Source organism: Myotis lucifugus, unplaced genomic scaffold (genome assembly GCF_000147115.1).
Source record: "Myotis lucifugus unplaced genomic scaffold, Myoluc2.0 scaffold_131, whole genome shotgun sequence".
Classification (NCBI taxonomy): Eukaryota; Metazoa; Chordata; class Mammalia; order Chiroptera; family Vespertilionidae; genus Myotis; species Myotis lucifugus.
In genome coordinates, this window is record NW_005871179.1 from 2,158,998 (window position 1) to 2,176,260 (window position 17,263).

General features: G+C 46.7%; 1 protein-coding gene across 1 annotated transcript in view; it reads left to right on the forward strand.

The window, feature by feature from the left end:
• Positions 1-17,263, forward strand: part of CSMD2 (CUB and Sushi multiple domains 2) — a 268,349-nt gene that overhangs the window by 81,042 nt on the left and 170,044 nt on the right. Inside the window, exons 8-9 of the mRNA XM_023758472.1 lie at positions 4,051-4,377; positions 9,000-9,194. Coding sequence (XP_023614240.1) covers positions 4,051-4,377; positions 9,000-9,194 — 522 coding nt within the window. The remainder of the gene's footprint in view (positions 1-4,050; positions 4,378-8,999; positions 9,195-17,263) is intronic.

A 17,263-nucleotide genomic window follows, 5' to 3' on the forward strand; every position in this document is an offset into this window, starting at 1 on the left:
CTTGGTTTGGTAGAAAACATTTTCAAGTGGCTTTTTTTGAGTGTTATGTGAACAGTATATTTTTGAGGTCACTGATATTGGGAGCTCTTGTCTTTGGTGCTTAACAACTTGGCTGGGTTATACTCCTTTCTACTCTAAACAGCATAGGGAGAGATCTGCACTGTGTCTAAGAGACATGCATTGAGGACCGTGCCACCGTATTTGTCTCTAGTTTCCAGAACTGATACAGGTGCCCACCTGTTTTTATAGATTTTGGTCAATTCTGACGGTTGGGTCTTGTAATGGGATGGAATGTAAGGCTTATGTATTCATGTCACCCTCTTTTCAAATGTCATCAACCATTAAATATTCATTGATTCATTCAGCAAGTATTGGTTGAGCACCTACAATATGCCAGGCATTGTGAGACCATTAGGATTCAGAGGAATCAAGCAAGATTTCTGCTCTTACGGAGTACATGTGTACAGTGGGAAGAAAGAGGGACAGGCCATAAACAAACAAATGAACAAGATAACTTTAGAGAGTGGTAGGTAGTGCTGCCATATACAGCTGCTCAAAATGGTACCCCTGCAGCTTTACAGCATAGAAAAAGGGTATAAAGCAAAACGAATAATGTGATAGAGTGATGGAGTGGTGGTGGAGACCCGAGTGCTGTTAATTAAATTCTCCTCTGCAGCCAATCCATTTGTTCATATGCTTATGGTACCCCTGATGGTCTTCCCTCTGAAACCATAGCACTTTCTTGTCTTCAGTTCACTGTGATGTTGTTCACTGTAGACAGGCCACGTGATTTTTCCCTTCAGTCTTCAAGGTACTTGGCTTTCTTAGGTTAGGATTCCTCATCATTTGCATTATACCCCCCGCTGGAGGGCCACAAAGCTGGGATGGGATAGCTGTGTGAAGGCATCCAGGTCCACCCTAGAGCCCCCCCAATTCAGGGTAGATGTGGTTGGGGTTGATAATTCGATCTTCAGCATAGAGAATACCCCCAGGACTCCATTGTTAAACTTGGGCCCAATGGGCAGTACTCATCTCTTACTGGGAAACAGTGTTGAGGAGTGACTAAGAGGTTGGCCCCTGAAGTCAGATTAGTTTTAATTTGCATGGATTTGCATAAATTTGAATTTAATGTTACCATTTACTGATGCTCAGCCCTGGCAAGTTACTTAACCTCTGTGTGCCTCAGTGTCTTCATCTTTAAATGGGATTAATAACAGTACCCACCTCATAATGTTATTGTGATAGTTAAATTGAGTAATTGATGAAAGTGCTTAAAACAGTGCCTGCACTTAGTAAGCCCCCACCGGCAATAATAAATAGTAATAATTACTATTAACTATATCTGGTGTTACCTTGAAGCTTTCCCCTTGGCCAAACTCTTTCTATACTTATAAAATGCAGAGATTACAGGAGTAAGACTGAATGTGGCAAGGGGCCAGGTTGGCTTTGCTGAATTTGATGGGAAGGCTTTGGGTAGCAGTTTAAACCTAATGCAGGAAGTGGGAGGATGGGTGGAGTCAGGGAGAGGAAGGAGAAATTCAACTTAGGAGTCAAAGAATTCCTTTGTTTTGTGTTATTCTTTTTTTCTTTTTTTGCAAACATGATTTTTTTTTCATTATAATTAACTAGGCGTCGGGTGCATGGATTCATGCACCGGTGGGGTCCCTCGGCCTGGCCTGCACCCTCTCGCAATCTGGGACCCTTCAAGGGATGTCAGACTGCCAGTTTCAGTGTGATCCCTACAGGCCAGGCCGAGGGACCCCACCGGTGCAGGAATCCATGCACTGGGCCCCTAGTATGCATATAAGATCTTTGGTTAATTTCCTTCTGCCCTTCCCCTCCTCCCTTCCCTCTGAGAATCATCAGTCTGTTCCATGCTTCCATGTCTGTGTGTTGAGCATCTATCCCCTGGTGGACAGTGCGCATCATAGCTACCAGTCAAATGGTCGCTTAGGCTTTTTTATATATAGATAAGTCAAAATTTTAATTTACTTCAGTTTCATTATTATTAACATCAGACAGCAATATACATGTTATAGTGGGATTTAAATGTACATATTAGTTTTTACTTTCTTTATACTTTCTTATATGAAAAACTAGAGGCCCAGTACACGAATTTGTGCACCAGTGGGATCCTTTGGCCTGGCCTGCGGGATTGGGCCGAAACCGGCTCTCCGACGTCCCCTAGGGGTCCCGGATTGCAAGAGGGTTCAGGCCAGACCAAGGGACCCCACTGGTGCACAATCAGGGTCAGGGAGGGACACAGGAGGATGGCCAACAAGGGAGGGACTGCAGGAGGACTCCAGGGTGGGTGCGGCCCATCTCACTCAGTCCCAATCGGCCAGACCCCAGCAGCAAGCTAACCTACCGGTCAGAGTGTTTGCCCCCTGGTGGTCAGTGCACATCATAGCAACTGGTTGACTGGTCAACTGTCTGCCCCTGGTGATCAGTTCACGTCATAGTGAGCAGCTTTAGCATATCATTAGCATATTGTACTTTGATTGGTTGAACAGATGACCGGACAACTGGACACTTAGCATATTAGGCTTTTATTATATAGGATAGGATGTTTAGAATGAGCCTCTATCATTTTCACAGTCAGAAAAATTAAATGTTGTTTTCACTTTGAAAAATTATCACCCTCAGACCTATTACTCTAATACAGTTTTTATTCGGGGTTCATGTCCAGTCTTTATCTATATGTAAATAAGTAGTTAAGAGCTATCATCAAAAGTATGCATATAATTTTATTATCTACCATTTTACTTAAGTGATGCTTAACATTCTCCTTTCTACGGGGTCGTATTTATCACTTTAATAATTGTGTTCAAACTGCATCACATTAAAGGCTATAACATACTTCACATTATTGAGTTGACATATAGGTTGTCCACATTTTTTCTCTATAATGAAGTTATGTCACTATAAACATCTTTGTCCATGTGGCTCTTTTTCTTTTTAATTATTTCTAGAGATTACTGAGGCGGAATATTTGAATCGTCTTTTGGCTGTTGATAAGAATCATATAACCTTCCAAAAGGATTAGATCAACTTTACACTCCAACTGGCAATAAATACATATGAGTTTCCATGAAGCCTCAGCAGTATTGGGTTATATATGTTTATTTATTTTCTCTAGTGTACTGGACTGTGTTTTCATATAGTAATTCTATTTTTGTCTCATATGAATCCTCTGAGCATACTCTTTGCTCATCTTGACGATATTCTTATAGAATTAAAAATCTCTAAATCAGTACTGGTACTTGCCCTGTGGCATATTTGTTACAATTCTTTTTTTCATTCTATTATTTTTCTTTTTAATTTGGTTTTGTGTGTTTCTCTTTCCATTGATAGCACTTTCCTTGCCTCAGCCTCACTCTAGGGTCTGTTAGTCACTGGCATGAAAAGGATTTAAAATACGGGTTTCCAGAAAAGTGGCTCCTTGGGGTAAAGAAGGAGGGGTAGCAGGACGTGGGTGGGGCATCAGGATGAGACCCTGTCACCTTTCTCCCCCAGTTCCCTCCAAAGCTTTGATCTCTGAAAAGTGGTGCTTACCTGGCACCTCCTTAGCATAGTTTTGTAGCTTCAAGGCTGTCACAGTCCCCAGGGCACACCTGTCACTTCCCCACCAAAATATGTAATGGAGAGAAATGGACTTGGAATATCTCGCTCTGGTTACCACCTGGAGGATCGCCCCCACCTGAGAGGAGCTGGCACTGGGACTGCACTTAAGCTTGAGTGATGGTTTTCCCCACACATGGGACCAGGAGCATGAGGCGCTGCTGGATGAGCACACAGAGAGAGAGGGAGAGGGCCAAAAGGAGAGCGACTCCCCCATGCCTGCACATGGCACCCTTCCCAGTGCCATGCCCAGCATGGCACCCAGCATTCTCCCACCTAGAGCTCAGAGCCCAGCCAGGCCAGCCCAACCCTGGTGTCACCCTTTTTTCTATTGCTCTTTAGTCTAAGGGAACGCACCCCTGCCAGCCCTCAGGGACCCGGGCAGAATGCCAGGGATGCTTACTGACCTCCACTGCTCTTCTCTTGCAGTTTCCTGCTTCTTCAATTTCACCAGCCCCTCTGGGGTCGTCCTGTCGCCCAACTACCCCGAGGACTACGGCAACCACCTCCACTGCGTCTGGCTCATCCTGGCCCGGCCCGAGAGCCGCATCCACCTGGCCTTCAACGACATCGACGTGGAGCCTCAGTTCGACTTCCTGGTCATCAAGGATGGGGCCACCGCCGAGGCCCCAGTGCTGGGCACCTTCTCAGGAAACCAGCTGCCCTCCTCCATCACCAGCAGCGGCCACGTGGCCCGCCTCGAGTTCCAGACGGATCACTCCACAGGGAAGAGGGGCTTCAACATCACCTTTACCAGTGAGTCCTCCCTCTGTCTCCAGCTGGCCATCCCTCTGAGAGTCGGTCCCTGAGGGTGGAGGGGTGTTGATGTGGGTGGGCTGCTCCAAGGGTTGTAGTGCCCAGGCCTGGGGCTCCAGCATGCCCAGGAAGAGCATAAAGCACTGCTGCCGGGCAGGGTGCTCTTTCCTGTGGCGTCACTCTCTTTCGAGCATTTATTTCCTGGAAGCTTCAGCTAGAACCAGGAAGGCTCAAGGGAGAGCAAGCCTGTCGTCCCTCGTTAGTTACGGATCCCTCTCTGATGTGAACGCCGCTTGCTGCCCACTTTGGGCATTCCCTGGGGGCTTGGCCTCGCCCGGGTCCCATCCCCATAGTCAAATCGGAAAGTAGCATCTGGAGTGCCATTTCTGTTTGGCTGTGAGTCTTGATTAGAGCCAACTCTGGGGCATTTCCTCACCCCCCTCTCAGGGTCACAGTCCAAAGTCGTCCCCTCCAAGTTCAATCCTGGGCCCCTTCTAGGGGGAACCCGAGGCCGGAGGTGATTGTTTTTATTTCTGTGTCTCCTGGGTTTATGGTGAGGGTAGAGATGGGGGCAGAATCTTGGAGACTGTGAGCCACCAAAGGCAGTGAGAACTACTTACCAGATTATAATAAGCCGTAGACCCATGACCTTGGCCGATGACAAATGGTCAAACGGGGCAAAAGCTGGGTCTTCCTGAGCAGTTAACCAGATCCTTCCCCAGAGGCTGCTTGTGAAATGCAAGTCCCCAACTCAAGCCCTACCCCACGCACCTAAGCACACACAGAGCTGGTCCCTCTTGTGCTTTTTGTTGTTGTTGTTGATTTCAGAGAGAAAGAGAGGTAGGGAGAGGGAGATACAGAAACATCAATGATGAGAGAGAATCATGGATCAGCTGCCTCCTGCATGCCCCCTACTGGGGATTGAGCCCACAACCTGGGCATGTGCCCTTGACAGGGAATGGAACCTGGGACCCTTTAGTCCGCAGGCGGACGCTCTATCCACTGAGCCAAACCGGGAGGACCCTCTCGTGCTTTTGACAAAAGTGACCCTCCCTGGCCCCACCCCCATCTGTGGCACAGAGATCTTGTTTTTTTGTCCCACCTGTCCCTGCAGTCTAGTTGAACCGAAGACAGTACCTGCCAAAAATTCAGCCACTGGGGACCCCAGATTCCAAGGGACCATCCAACTAAAGCCCTTCCCTGACATTCCTGTCAGCACTTCCTCAGGACACCAGGCTAGCTAGACACCATCAACCTTCTCCAGCCTGCCTCCTCCAGGGCGCCCTGCTCTCGTCAGCTTGGGCAGCAGGCAGCAGAGCCCACCTGTCCCCCTGAGCCTCCCAGCCCAGCAGTGCACCTCTGGCTTGTAGCTCACCCTGCTTTCCCATGAGACCTGAGCTCTGCACAGGTAGGGGAATGCATTACTTATCTGCCCAGCAGGGGTCTGGTGCATGGTAAGGACCAGTAAATGTTTATTGAATGGAAAGGTCCATAAATGACTCAATGCTCTTTCCCCGCTGGTGAAGTGGGAAGAGGACGGGTAAGGAATCCCCAGGGAAGCCCATTTGTCCAGGATGATGACGGCGGAGAACTCTGCAGGGTCCAAGGAAGTGTGGACACTGATCGGGCACCTGTGGCAAAATACATGCTTAGCCCCAGCCAGTTTGGCTCAGGGGATAGAGTGTTGGCCTGCGGACCAAAAGGTCCTGGGTTTGATTCTGGTCAAGGGCACACACCTGGGTTGCAGGCTCCTCCACAACTCAGGCCCTGGTCAGGGCATGTGCAGGAGGCAACCAATCAATGTGTTTCTCTCACATCAATGTTTCTGTCTTTCCCTCTCTCTTCTGCTCTCCATAAAAAAATCAATGGAAAAATATTCTCAGGAGAAAATTAACAACAACAAAAAAATACATGCTTATAGTCTCCCAGGAAAACCAAATCCTAGGAAGTCCCCATTTTCTAGGAAAGGAGAAAATGCTGGGTCCTTGGGAGGAAGAGGCAAAAGGGTGGTGGACCAAGCTCCTGCCTCACATTCTCCCCAGCGTTTCTCCAGCACGGTGAGAATGATGCACACCCAAACATAAATACTCAAAACACAGTGGCAGGCCAAAGAAGACATGCTAACTACCACCCAAGTCCCCCACCCAGAAATGGTTCTTGCCAACATTTGGTGAACACTATTACCAAATCAGATACTTTTCTGTGCATTCATACAGATGGTCAGTTGGATGGATAGTAGAAATAATATTTTTAAATCTGGGCCCCGTTGCTGAGTCAGAATCTCCAAGGGACTGAGGCCCCAGGATGTACTGTTTAAAAGGCTCTGAGGTGGTTCTGATGTAGCCAGTGAACAGTAGTCCGTCCGTGGACAAGTGTTTGGGAAGCAGCGTAGTCTCCCCTGCAGGACAGTCCTCTCCTGGGTCACGTCCCAACTGATGATATCAAGGCTGAGCTGGAATGTGCCCAGTGCCGGGGGCTCACTTCTCAATCAGCTGTCTCCATAGCAACAGCAGCACACTGAATGCTTCCCCTTATGATGCCTGAAATCTGTGTCCCTGTAACAAGGACTCGTGATCCTTTTCCACCCCTCGAGCTCCTTGGAGTAAAACCTCCTCCTTCTTCCACGTGAAACATCTCCAAAAGTGATGAAGTAGCTACTGTTTACTGAGCACCTACTATGTGAGCATTGTGCAGTCATTACAGCGGACCCCATATCAGAAACATCTTAAGGCTAAAAGCTATTCCTTTTCACATGGCAAGAGGCAGGTTCAGAACAACAGCCAGGTAGAACTGGGCAGTATTTAAGTCCTTGACCTCGAGCGCTTGCTCCTAGGTGCTGAAAAAAGTTCTGTATCTGGATCTTCTCTCTCTCTCTCTCTCTCTCTCTCTCTGTGTGTGTGTGTGTGTGTGTGTGTGTGTGAGAGAGAGAGAGAGAGAGAGAGAGAGAGAGAGAGAGAGAGAGAGAGATGGTTAACGCCTGGGCTTCTAGCTTCAGGCACCACTTATTTCTAAATGTCAGGGCAACCCCATGGTCATAGCTCAGCCGTGGGCAAACTACGGCCCGTTTGAAATGAATAAAACTAAAAAAAAAAAAGACTGTACCCTTTTATGTAATGATGTTTACTTTGAATTTATATTAGTTCACACAAACACTCCATCCATGCTTTTGTTCCGGCCCTCCGGTCCAGTTTAAGAACCCAGAGGGAAGGGTGTGGGGACTTCGTGGAGGCTCTGCAAGGGATCAGCACTCTCCATGTCAGACCCCCCAGCTCACCTTCAGTAGGAGGGCCACCAGGTCTCCAGCCCCTTGCCTCCAGTAAGATCCAGCAGCCACCAGGGTGGACTGTTCGGTTTCTGACTGTGCACATGTTTCCATCACTAGAGGATTTCAGAGGTTTGTAAATTGGGTTTTTGAAAGTGGTACTTGCCCGTGCAGCCATGGAGCCTCATCTCCACTGCAAAACCACCATCCTTCAGACAGCAGGGATGCAGACAGGGTGTGGCTTCAGAGACATGAGTGCGAGAACTGTGGCACCCCTGACAGAGGAAGCCTGCTAGTGTGCTTGGAGGAAGAGGAGGGGAACGGGAGGAAGAAAGGGCACTGGGTCTTTTTTTTTAATCCTCACCCAAGGATATTTTTTTTTCATTGATTTTCAGAGAGAGTGGAGGGGGGGAGAAGAGAGAGAGAAACATCAATGTGAGAGAGACACATTGACCAGTTGCCTCCTGCACGTACCCCAACCAGGACCTGGGCTGGGGAGGAGCCTGCAACCAAGGTACATGCCCTTGACCAGAAACGAACCTGGGACCCTTTAGTCCACAGGCCAATGCTCTACCCACTGAGCCAAAACGGACAGGGCTTAAGGAGTGAGTACCTACTCTCTATCAGGAGCCATAGCAGATAGTCTCCACTTTGATATCAACCTTCATTTCTACCCCAAAATAACCCTGCAAGCGAAGTATGATCTCATTTTATAGGTCAGGGAGCACAGGCTCAGCAAGATTACATAAGTTTCCCAGGACCATGTAACTAACAAGAGGCGAAAGTGCTCTGACTCTTCCCTGCATTGTCAGTCTCCTGGGAGAGGGAGTGAGGGAAATGGGTTCCGACAGAGCTGATTCCAGGGCACCTGCTTCATGCTGCTTAGTGTCTATTAGTGTCACAGGATTCAGAGCCCCGCTCACCTGCTGCATGAGTGATCCCATCACTGTCTGAAGTTAGGGAAGCATGGAATGGATTTGACACTGGGGAGACAGATCTGCATAAGCCTCAGTTTTCTCATTTACAAACTGGGATAATACCTACTTCGTGGAATCATTATATGATATAAGTGAGTGAATGTGAGAAATACTTAGCCTACTGCCTGGTCTATAAATGTTCATTAGAAGGAAATTGGATTAGGTGCCTGGGAAGGCAGGAGGCCAGGTTTAAGAATCACCTGCTTTATGCCCAATGTGGCATGGAGTCCCTGGTTCTGGGGACCTGGCTCTCCCTCCAGCATGGTGGGTTCTTGGGGGACTGGTGGAGGGGTAGGGTTGACCATAATAATGAAGCTGATTTGGGGGGGGTCCCCCTGCACACCGGCTCTGCCTAATAACATCCTTGCCCCCCATCCACACAGCCTTCCGGCACAATGAGTGCCCGGACCCGGGCATTCCAGTGAACGGGAAGCGGTTTGGAGACAGCCTCCAGCTGGGAAGTTCCATCTCCTTCCTGTGTGACGAAGGCTTCCTTGGGACGCAGGGCTCCGAGACCATCACCTGCATCCTGAAGGAGGGCAGCGTGGTCTGGAACAGCGCCGTGCTGCGGTGTGAAGGTGCGTGCCTGCGGGCTGGGGCTGGCTGCGCAGAGAGGCTGAGGAGGGGACCACGTGGCCTGAACCACTGGGTGCATTTCCGTATCATCCTCCTCTTCTCAGACTCAGGGCCACCCTCTCACCCTCGTACTGGAATGGCAGGGGCTCGGAGGACCACTGTGCATAGAAATTTTATTGGTAGCCAGAGTTTAAACTGGAAAAACACTGGTTGTAGACTGTCAGGCATCACAACACCTCTTTCACCCGGGAACTCTCGAAATCACAGCCAATGGGAGCCCTGCGTCCTGACCCATCCAGGGCTGCTCCATCCCCGAAGCAGAGTGGGCTGTGCTGTGAGTTCTCGAGTCTTCAAGCTGCTGCCACTCTTTCTTTTGCTCACGCTGATTTCCCCAATGCCCAGGACATCTCCAGGCCTGGCTATTGTGCCCCACTAGATGCTGCCTTGTTATCCTGTGGTCAGTCTCCAGGGACGAAGGGCAGACTGGCCAGAGGAAACACAGCTTGATGCCAGCACAGGGGTTATTGTGGCAGCTCCTCAGTCCTACCTCACCACACAAGCAGGTTTTTACCCCATTTCAGAGACCAACTGTCTGTGCCACCAAACTGCAGGCTTTTAAAACACAAGTTAAGCTTCTCGAGGGCAGGATTGTGTCAAATCTGTGTACCAAACATAGTGCCTGGCACAGAATGGGCCCCTCCATACATGTTTGCGAATAATGGATGAGTCATGCGTATCCCATAGGCCCTTGGGAGCGATGACAGTGCTCAGGAGGCAGGGGCTGTGGTTCTCTCCTTTGGGAGCCAGAAAGCTTCTTCCTCTCATCTCACTTGATGGACAGCAGGTACAGACCTAAGAGACCTCTCTACATACCCAGTCCCCAAACCCAAATCTGAGCACAGCGACCAGCAGGTGGGAAAGACAGGAGAACAAATGGCGGGGGGTGAGGGAGGCGGGCTTCCCGATGGAGCACTGTCCCAGAGATGACAGGTGCAGGAGGAGGGGAGGGACCACAGAGAGTACAGTGCGTGTAAGAGGGTCTGTGGGCTCTCGAGTCTAGGGGCCCGGCTGCAATCTTGGCTAGGTCACCCGTTCACTATGAGCCTCTGTTTTTCGAGCTGAAGAACTGTGGAGCGATAATAATAAGCTGCATATGGAAAGGACAGATTCTGGCATAAAGGAAGTCCTCAAAAGTGTTAGCTGTGTCATCAGTGGTTTGTAAACTCCATGAGGTTAGGGAATCATCCTTGACCTCATATTCCCACAACTGATATATTGTTTAGCACTTAGATGCTCCGTCAGTGCTGGTTGATGAATCACTGAATGAATGAATGACCTTTGAATTAGGTTAGAGCCCCTTTAATGGCCTTCAGAGCCCTGACTCTCACCAGACCACCTTTTGTTTCTGCCCTGCAACTTAGCAGTGGAGTCACCTGAGCAGGTGACTTGACCTCCCTGTGCCTCAGTTGCCCCATCTGTAAAGTGTGGTTAATAATGGGAACCTCCTCACAGGATTGTCGTGAGCAGGCAGTGTTTTTGGAGAAGTGCCTGGCAGAGGCAGTGTTTAATGTGTGTTGGCTGTGAGCATTATTTTAACCTGATTTGAACCATTTTTTCATCAGACCCGTTAGATGAGTATCACTCCACGTGAGGGGTCTAGCGGTACATTTCCATCCTCCAGGTGCCTGCCCCATCACGACATGAACAGACTGCCTTCCACCCTCCAAAGTCCCACAGCAAGGTCCGCACAACCTCACCTGCCATTTTCCCCAGCAGATGAGCAGTTTTGGAAATCGCATGAGCTTTAGCAGCAGAGAAACAACACGAAGCTCATGGCTTCGCCTCCTCCCAGCTGTGGAACAGGTCGATTAGGCAATTCCCTCGTTGGAGAGCACGATAATCATGCATGTCTGATGGGATTGTTTTCGGGTGAAGCAGGTGACCCTGTGAAGCAGCCATGCGGAGCCCGGGGTGTGGGGATTGTCGGTCGGTGGTCGCTCACCTTTCCTCAGCTGGCCCCTCCTTCTCCCTCCTGCTTGTCAGTCTCCCCTGATGTCTTTGGTTTTCCTCATGTTCGTCATCTCATCCAGGATATTTTCCTGCTGTCTCTCGCTCCCCTGGTCTCTCCTTTCTCCTAATTCCTTTCTCCTAATTCCGGACAACTCTTGGTCTAACCACTATTAATTTTTCTTTACCAATTCCGTGGGCCTTGGTCTTATCTTCTCACCAAGATTCTCCCCACTCCCGGGCCAGAAGCCCAGGCCCCAGGCCTCTGAGCCTGTGGGGTTCAGTCCCAGTGAAGCTGACCCCCCCCCCAAAGAGGTGTCAGGATGTGGTAACTGCAGAATCCTCCTCTTCTCCCCACTGCTGCCCTCCAGGATCAGGTGCTCCTCAACCACCGCCCTGCCCTCGAGAAGGCAGTGAGAGACTCAAAACCACACGTGATGCAGGCGAGAATCTTCAGCTCACTATTCACAGGCAAAGTCCTAATTTTGAAACTAAAGCTGTTCCATTCGTTCTGTCTCTGGGGGGACAGTAGGCAGCCAAAAATAAGGGGCACCTGTTAGAGTGAGGGGCCTTTGCTGCCACCCTGGTTTTCAGGGGCCTGGAGAGCAGCACATGAGAAGGGTGGAGTGAGAGACGCCACCTGGGGTGGCCAGTCCCAGAGCTAACACGCAGGTCAGGTGGAGAGACCCTGGGAATCTGGCCCCTCCGTGGCCCCTTTCCCCCCTTGTGTCCCAGCCTTGGGAGAACCCTGCTTTGTAATCAGCATCTTCGTCTTTTTCAATTTTCTAGTTTTGTTTTTGATTAAGTATCCCCACCTTGTGGACAATTAAATGCAGAAGCTAATGGACTTTAAAAAAATCTTTAATATATGCTAAGAGCCACTTTGTTTTTGAGAGGCTGTAATGGGACAAGGGAGAAAAAGGCTGCTTCTCATAAATTTAGAAAGAAGGATGATTATCTGACTGATGTAAAGCAGCAGTCAGCAAACTTTTCTTAAAGGGCCAGCTAGGAAGTGTCTTTGGCCTCGCATGTGGTCTCTACGCAACTTGGCCACCGTTATATGAAAACAGCCTAAGACAACACAAGTGAATAGGCTGGATGTGGCCCTGGGCCGGGTTTTGATGACCCCGGATCTAGAGAACATAAGGGATCCATATGTTTAAATCAGAAATTTCCTGCCCAGCCAGATTGGCTCAGTGGGCTGAGTGTCTTCCTGTGCACCGAAAGGTTGACAGTTCCATTGCTGGTCAGGGCACATGCCTGGGTTGCTAATTTGATCCCCAGTCAGGGAGCATAGGGCAGGCAGCTGGTTGATGGTTCTCTTTCTCTCTCTTCTCTCTCCTTCTCTCTCTCCTTCTCTCTTTCCTTCTCTCTCTCTCTCTCTCTCTCTCTCTCTCTCTCTCTCTCTCTTCCTCTCTCTCTCCCTCTCCCTCTCCCTCTCCCTCTCTCTCTCCCTCCTCCCTCCCTCTCTCTCTCCTTATCCCTCCTATCTCTCTCCCTCTCTTCTTCTCTTCCTATCTCTAAGCATGTCCTCAGATGAGGATTAAATAAAGGAAAAAAATCAGCAATTTCCCAAGAAAGACTTCCAGGTAGTGAAGGCATCTACAAAAGACTGTCTGGTTCTTTCTCCCACGTTCCTCTTTTCCTTGATCTTTCAAAGAAAAGCCAACGAATTCCGTCCCACTGTGATGAGTGTTTTACTTACTCACTTCAGCCGTGCCCCAGTCTAGGAAGTAGGTTAGTTATGGTCCCCATTGGACATAGCGAGGTTGAGTCACTTGCCCAGGATTCTCCCAGCTTGTAAGTGACAGAGCCAGAATCCAAACCCTTGGCTACACTGTCACTGTATATTTCCTGAATTATATCACTGGAGAGAGTATGATTTCAAACTTGTTTATGCAAGAGTTAAAATCATCCACAAACAGGATGGAAAGCAGGTTTTCTGCTTTCCATATCCCAGTAGAAAATTAGAACAAAAGGAGACATATTGTCTGTCGCAAAAGACAAAGATAGGACCCCCCCATGGAAGCATCAGAAATTGACAGCATGGAACAAAATAACAGCAGTGAGACAAACATATCAGTCATGACATAAAGGTAATTAAACTCCTGATTAAAAGGCAGAGACTCAAGCTGGATTTTTTTTAATGTTGTGTACAAGAAATACATGGGGGGGGGACAGGAGATAAATAATCTACAGTGAGTATGTATTTTCATTTTTAAAGCAATACTTCATGGTTATCAAATTTTAAATAATACACAAGTGTGATAAAGTTCAAAGTGAAAACACTCATTTCCCGATCTCACTCCCCAGAGGAAAATAGTTGAACAGTCTGGTATAAACACGTGTACATTTTTTCTCTATGTGTATACCAAATGTGTTCCTTTTACAATCAGAAAATGTTGAAGTTCTATAAAAAAAGAAAGAAGGTGAGTTCTCCCCACTCCCCCGAGAGGAATCTGAGTGATGGTTTTGCTCATTTAGGCCTCCGAGGAAGAAGTAAGGGTAGTTATGGAGTTTCTAACATTATGTTATTCAATCTTCTTGTCACTCTTGTGAGAAAAGTATTGTTATGCTCTATACAACAGAACTGTGGACGGCAGCGAGGGGAACTGACTTGCCCGAGATCACCCAGCTGGTACCAACTGAGCAGTTACCATGTGCTAAACACAAGGCCAAGTGCTTTACATACACTGTCCTGTCAAATCCTCCCGACAACCCTATGAGCTAGGTGCTGTTATTATCCTCACTTCACAGACGAGGACACTGAAGCACAGAGTAGTTAAGTAACTTGCCCGAGATTACACAGCTGAGTGAACGGGAGAGTCGGGATTCAAATCCAAATATTCTGATTCCAGAACCATCCCTTAATCGCCAAGTGAGGTCTGTCTGATGCCAAAGTTCATTCTCCTTTCATTCTACAACAAAGTGGTGGAGGATGGATGGTGAGGGGTGCCGGTGGGTGGTGGAGAAGCAGGGCTGAACAGAGTAGAAGGCAGAGGAAAAGGCTTCCACTGCCATGGTCATTCACACTGGATGCATAGTAGTCAGAGTGAGCATTCCCAAGAACACCACAGTGGTTAGAGAGTCAGACACCCACGTGTACCCATCACACAACTTCAGCAATTACAAGATCATGGCCTAGTTTGTTTCGTTTTACACTCCCACCCACCACCACCCTGCTCTGGGTTATTGTGAAGCGAATTTCGGGCAAAATATTTCATCCACAACATTTTAATGTGTATCCCTAACAGATAAAAAGAACTCTTTAAAACATAACCACAATACCATCATCTTAAAAAAATAATTACTGTCTGGCCAGCGTGGCTCAGTGGTTGAGTGTTCAACCTATGAGTCAAAAGGGCATGGTTCGATTCTGGTCAGGGCACATGCCCAAGTTGCGGGCTCGATCCCTAGTGTGGGGCGTACAGGAGGCAGCCAATCAATGATTCTCTCTAATCATTGATGTTTTATCTCTTTCTCCCTCTCCCTTCCTCTCTGAAATCAATAAAAATATGTTTTAAAAAATGAACCTTTAAAAAAATCCCTTAATATAATAAAATTTTCATGATTATTTAATCCTTTCCTTTATAATAATTTTTTTTCAAATCACCTGGTTAGGTTTACACATTACAATTGGCTTAGAGTATCAAGTCTTCTTTAATCCATAGGTGTCCACCTCCAGCACTTGCAATTTTTTGTTAAAGAAGCAAGATCATTTATCCTAAGGAGTCTCTTACACCGTGAATTTTGGCTATTACATCCCTGGGAGGTTGTTTAACATAATCCTCTCTATCTTATATTTCCCTTAATTGCCAGTAAGATCTAGAAACTTAATCAAATTTAGGTTCTGTTATTGGGGCCAGAATATTTTATAGACCGGGCTCTGTGCTTCCATTGGAGAAACATAATGTCTGTTTGTTTCTCTTTTGGGAATGTTAGGAGTAATCAACAATCATAGCCTAGGGATTGCAAGCTGGCAACAGGCTACCGTTTCTTCCTCTTTTATAAGCTGGGTTACTTCCAGAAAACTTGCCCGCATCAACTGTGTGGTTACTCTGAGATATAACTCCTAAAGGAAAGGCAGGAGAAATACTTAATTATTTTCCTTTATTTACTTATTTTCATATTAATGAGTTGATTCCCTAACACCTTCAAAAGCTGAACATTTTTAAATATTATTAAAATCTAATGGATTTAAATGTATTTTATATACTTAAATCATTGCTTTTATTACTTGAATCGACTCTCAAATTGTCCCATTGGCCAGTGGGAACCTTTTGAAATTAGCCCGACCTCATCTTGACATTTTCTGTCCCTGACCTAGACCAACTGTTTCTCCAAGGAGCCCTAGTTGTTGTTTTTTAAGTGGAAAATTATATTTAGAATCTGGGCTCTAGCTTCTATTCCTAGCCTCTCTACACTGTGCACTCCTTACTATTGAGTAAGTCCTTGTTTCTAAGTCTTTTCAATGAACAGAGCTAAGAAATCATTTTTAAGGATAAAATGCATCGTGGGTTCACTTCATTTCCAATGTACAAACACGTTTTCCTTTTTATTTAACTTCGTCGTGTCATATCTGTACCTCCTTTCTCTCTTGCAGAAAACCCCAGTTCCCTACACCACCAGCACAATTTCCCACCCACCATGCATACCCAGGAGTCTCAGAACTGTGAGGCCAGTACTACCTACAGCAGTGTCAGTACTGGAAATAGTTTACGTTGGTTTTCTTTCAGTTTTTCTCCCCGTATCCTACTAGGGTTGGGCTATCAAAATTACAGTGTTTTTAAATTTTTCACTCCTTCCTTCATGTGTGATAATGCTACTAACTGATACAGGATTGTATTCATTTATTTCATCTGTGTTTTTTTTTTAGTTTTGAGACAAGACTTATCAAATGTCATTATTTCTTTTTAATTGTGCAAAATATTTACAAAGTTCCAAAGTTAAACCTAAAAGAAGGTATATACTTGAGAGAGTCTAGCTTATATCCCTGGCCTCTGTACCCTATTCACTCCCTTTTTCATAGGTAATGTTGAGATTTTAGGTTACTCTAATATTGATTGTTAATATGAGTAAATAAGTGTGTGTCTCCCACCCTTAGATATGGAATCATACTATACCCTTATTATTTACTTATCTACCTTACTTTTATACCTAATAATAGTATATTCTAGGGATCCCTCCTCGACATTATATAGACTATTCCTCATTCTTATGTTATAGCTTCATAAATAGTCCATTTTGTTGATTACCCCAATTCATTCACTCAGTTCCCCATTGCTCAACATTTGGGCTGTTTTCAATTTTTTTGCTATTACAAATAGTGCTGCCTTGTACAGCCATAGATAGATAGATAGATAGATAAATAGATAGATATAGATATCTCTATATCTATATTTGTCATTTCATATTTTGCTGATATATCTTAGGGATAGAGTTCTGCAAATAGAATTTGTGTATCATAGAGTAAGTGCATTTGAATTTTGTTGGATATTACCAAATTTCCCTTCATAAATTTCCACCAGCTAGGTCCTAGGATACCTGCCTTCCCTCAGCTCACATGTCATCAGACTTTGGGTTTTGCCCACCTGATGAGAAATAATTTCTCATTGTAGTTTTAATGTGTATTTTCTTAGTGAGAGTGAGGTTGAGCCTCTTTTCAAATGTTAAAGAGACATGCGTTTAGGAATCCTGCCCACCTCCCTGCCTGGCAACTGCCACCCTGGAATATGAAGATGAGCTAGAGAGAGTGACGGAGTGAATGAATAGAAGGGTCATTGGGCCATCACATGAGCAGGAGAAGAGATGAACCCAGCCAAGGTAATAAAATAACGCAGCAGAGAAAGAAGACAGAATACTAACAAACAAAGGCGGGATTTGGGTTTCCTTCGCTGGAGATTTTAGGGAGGGTTTCCTTGATAAATAGGCACTAAATGGAGAGTAGTTGAGGCAGGCGAGTGACTGTGTGATCTGTGGCTTCCTGGGAAGTGAGTGAGGAGATCACAGTACAGCAACCAAAGAGGCTGGACCTGCATTGAGTTGGAGTCAAGAGAGAGTCCCT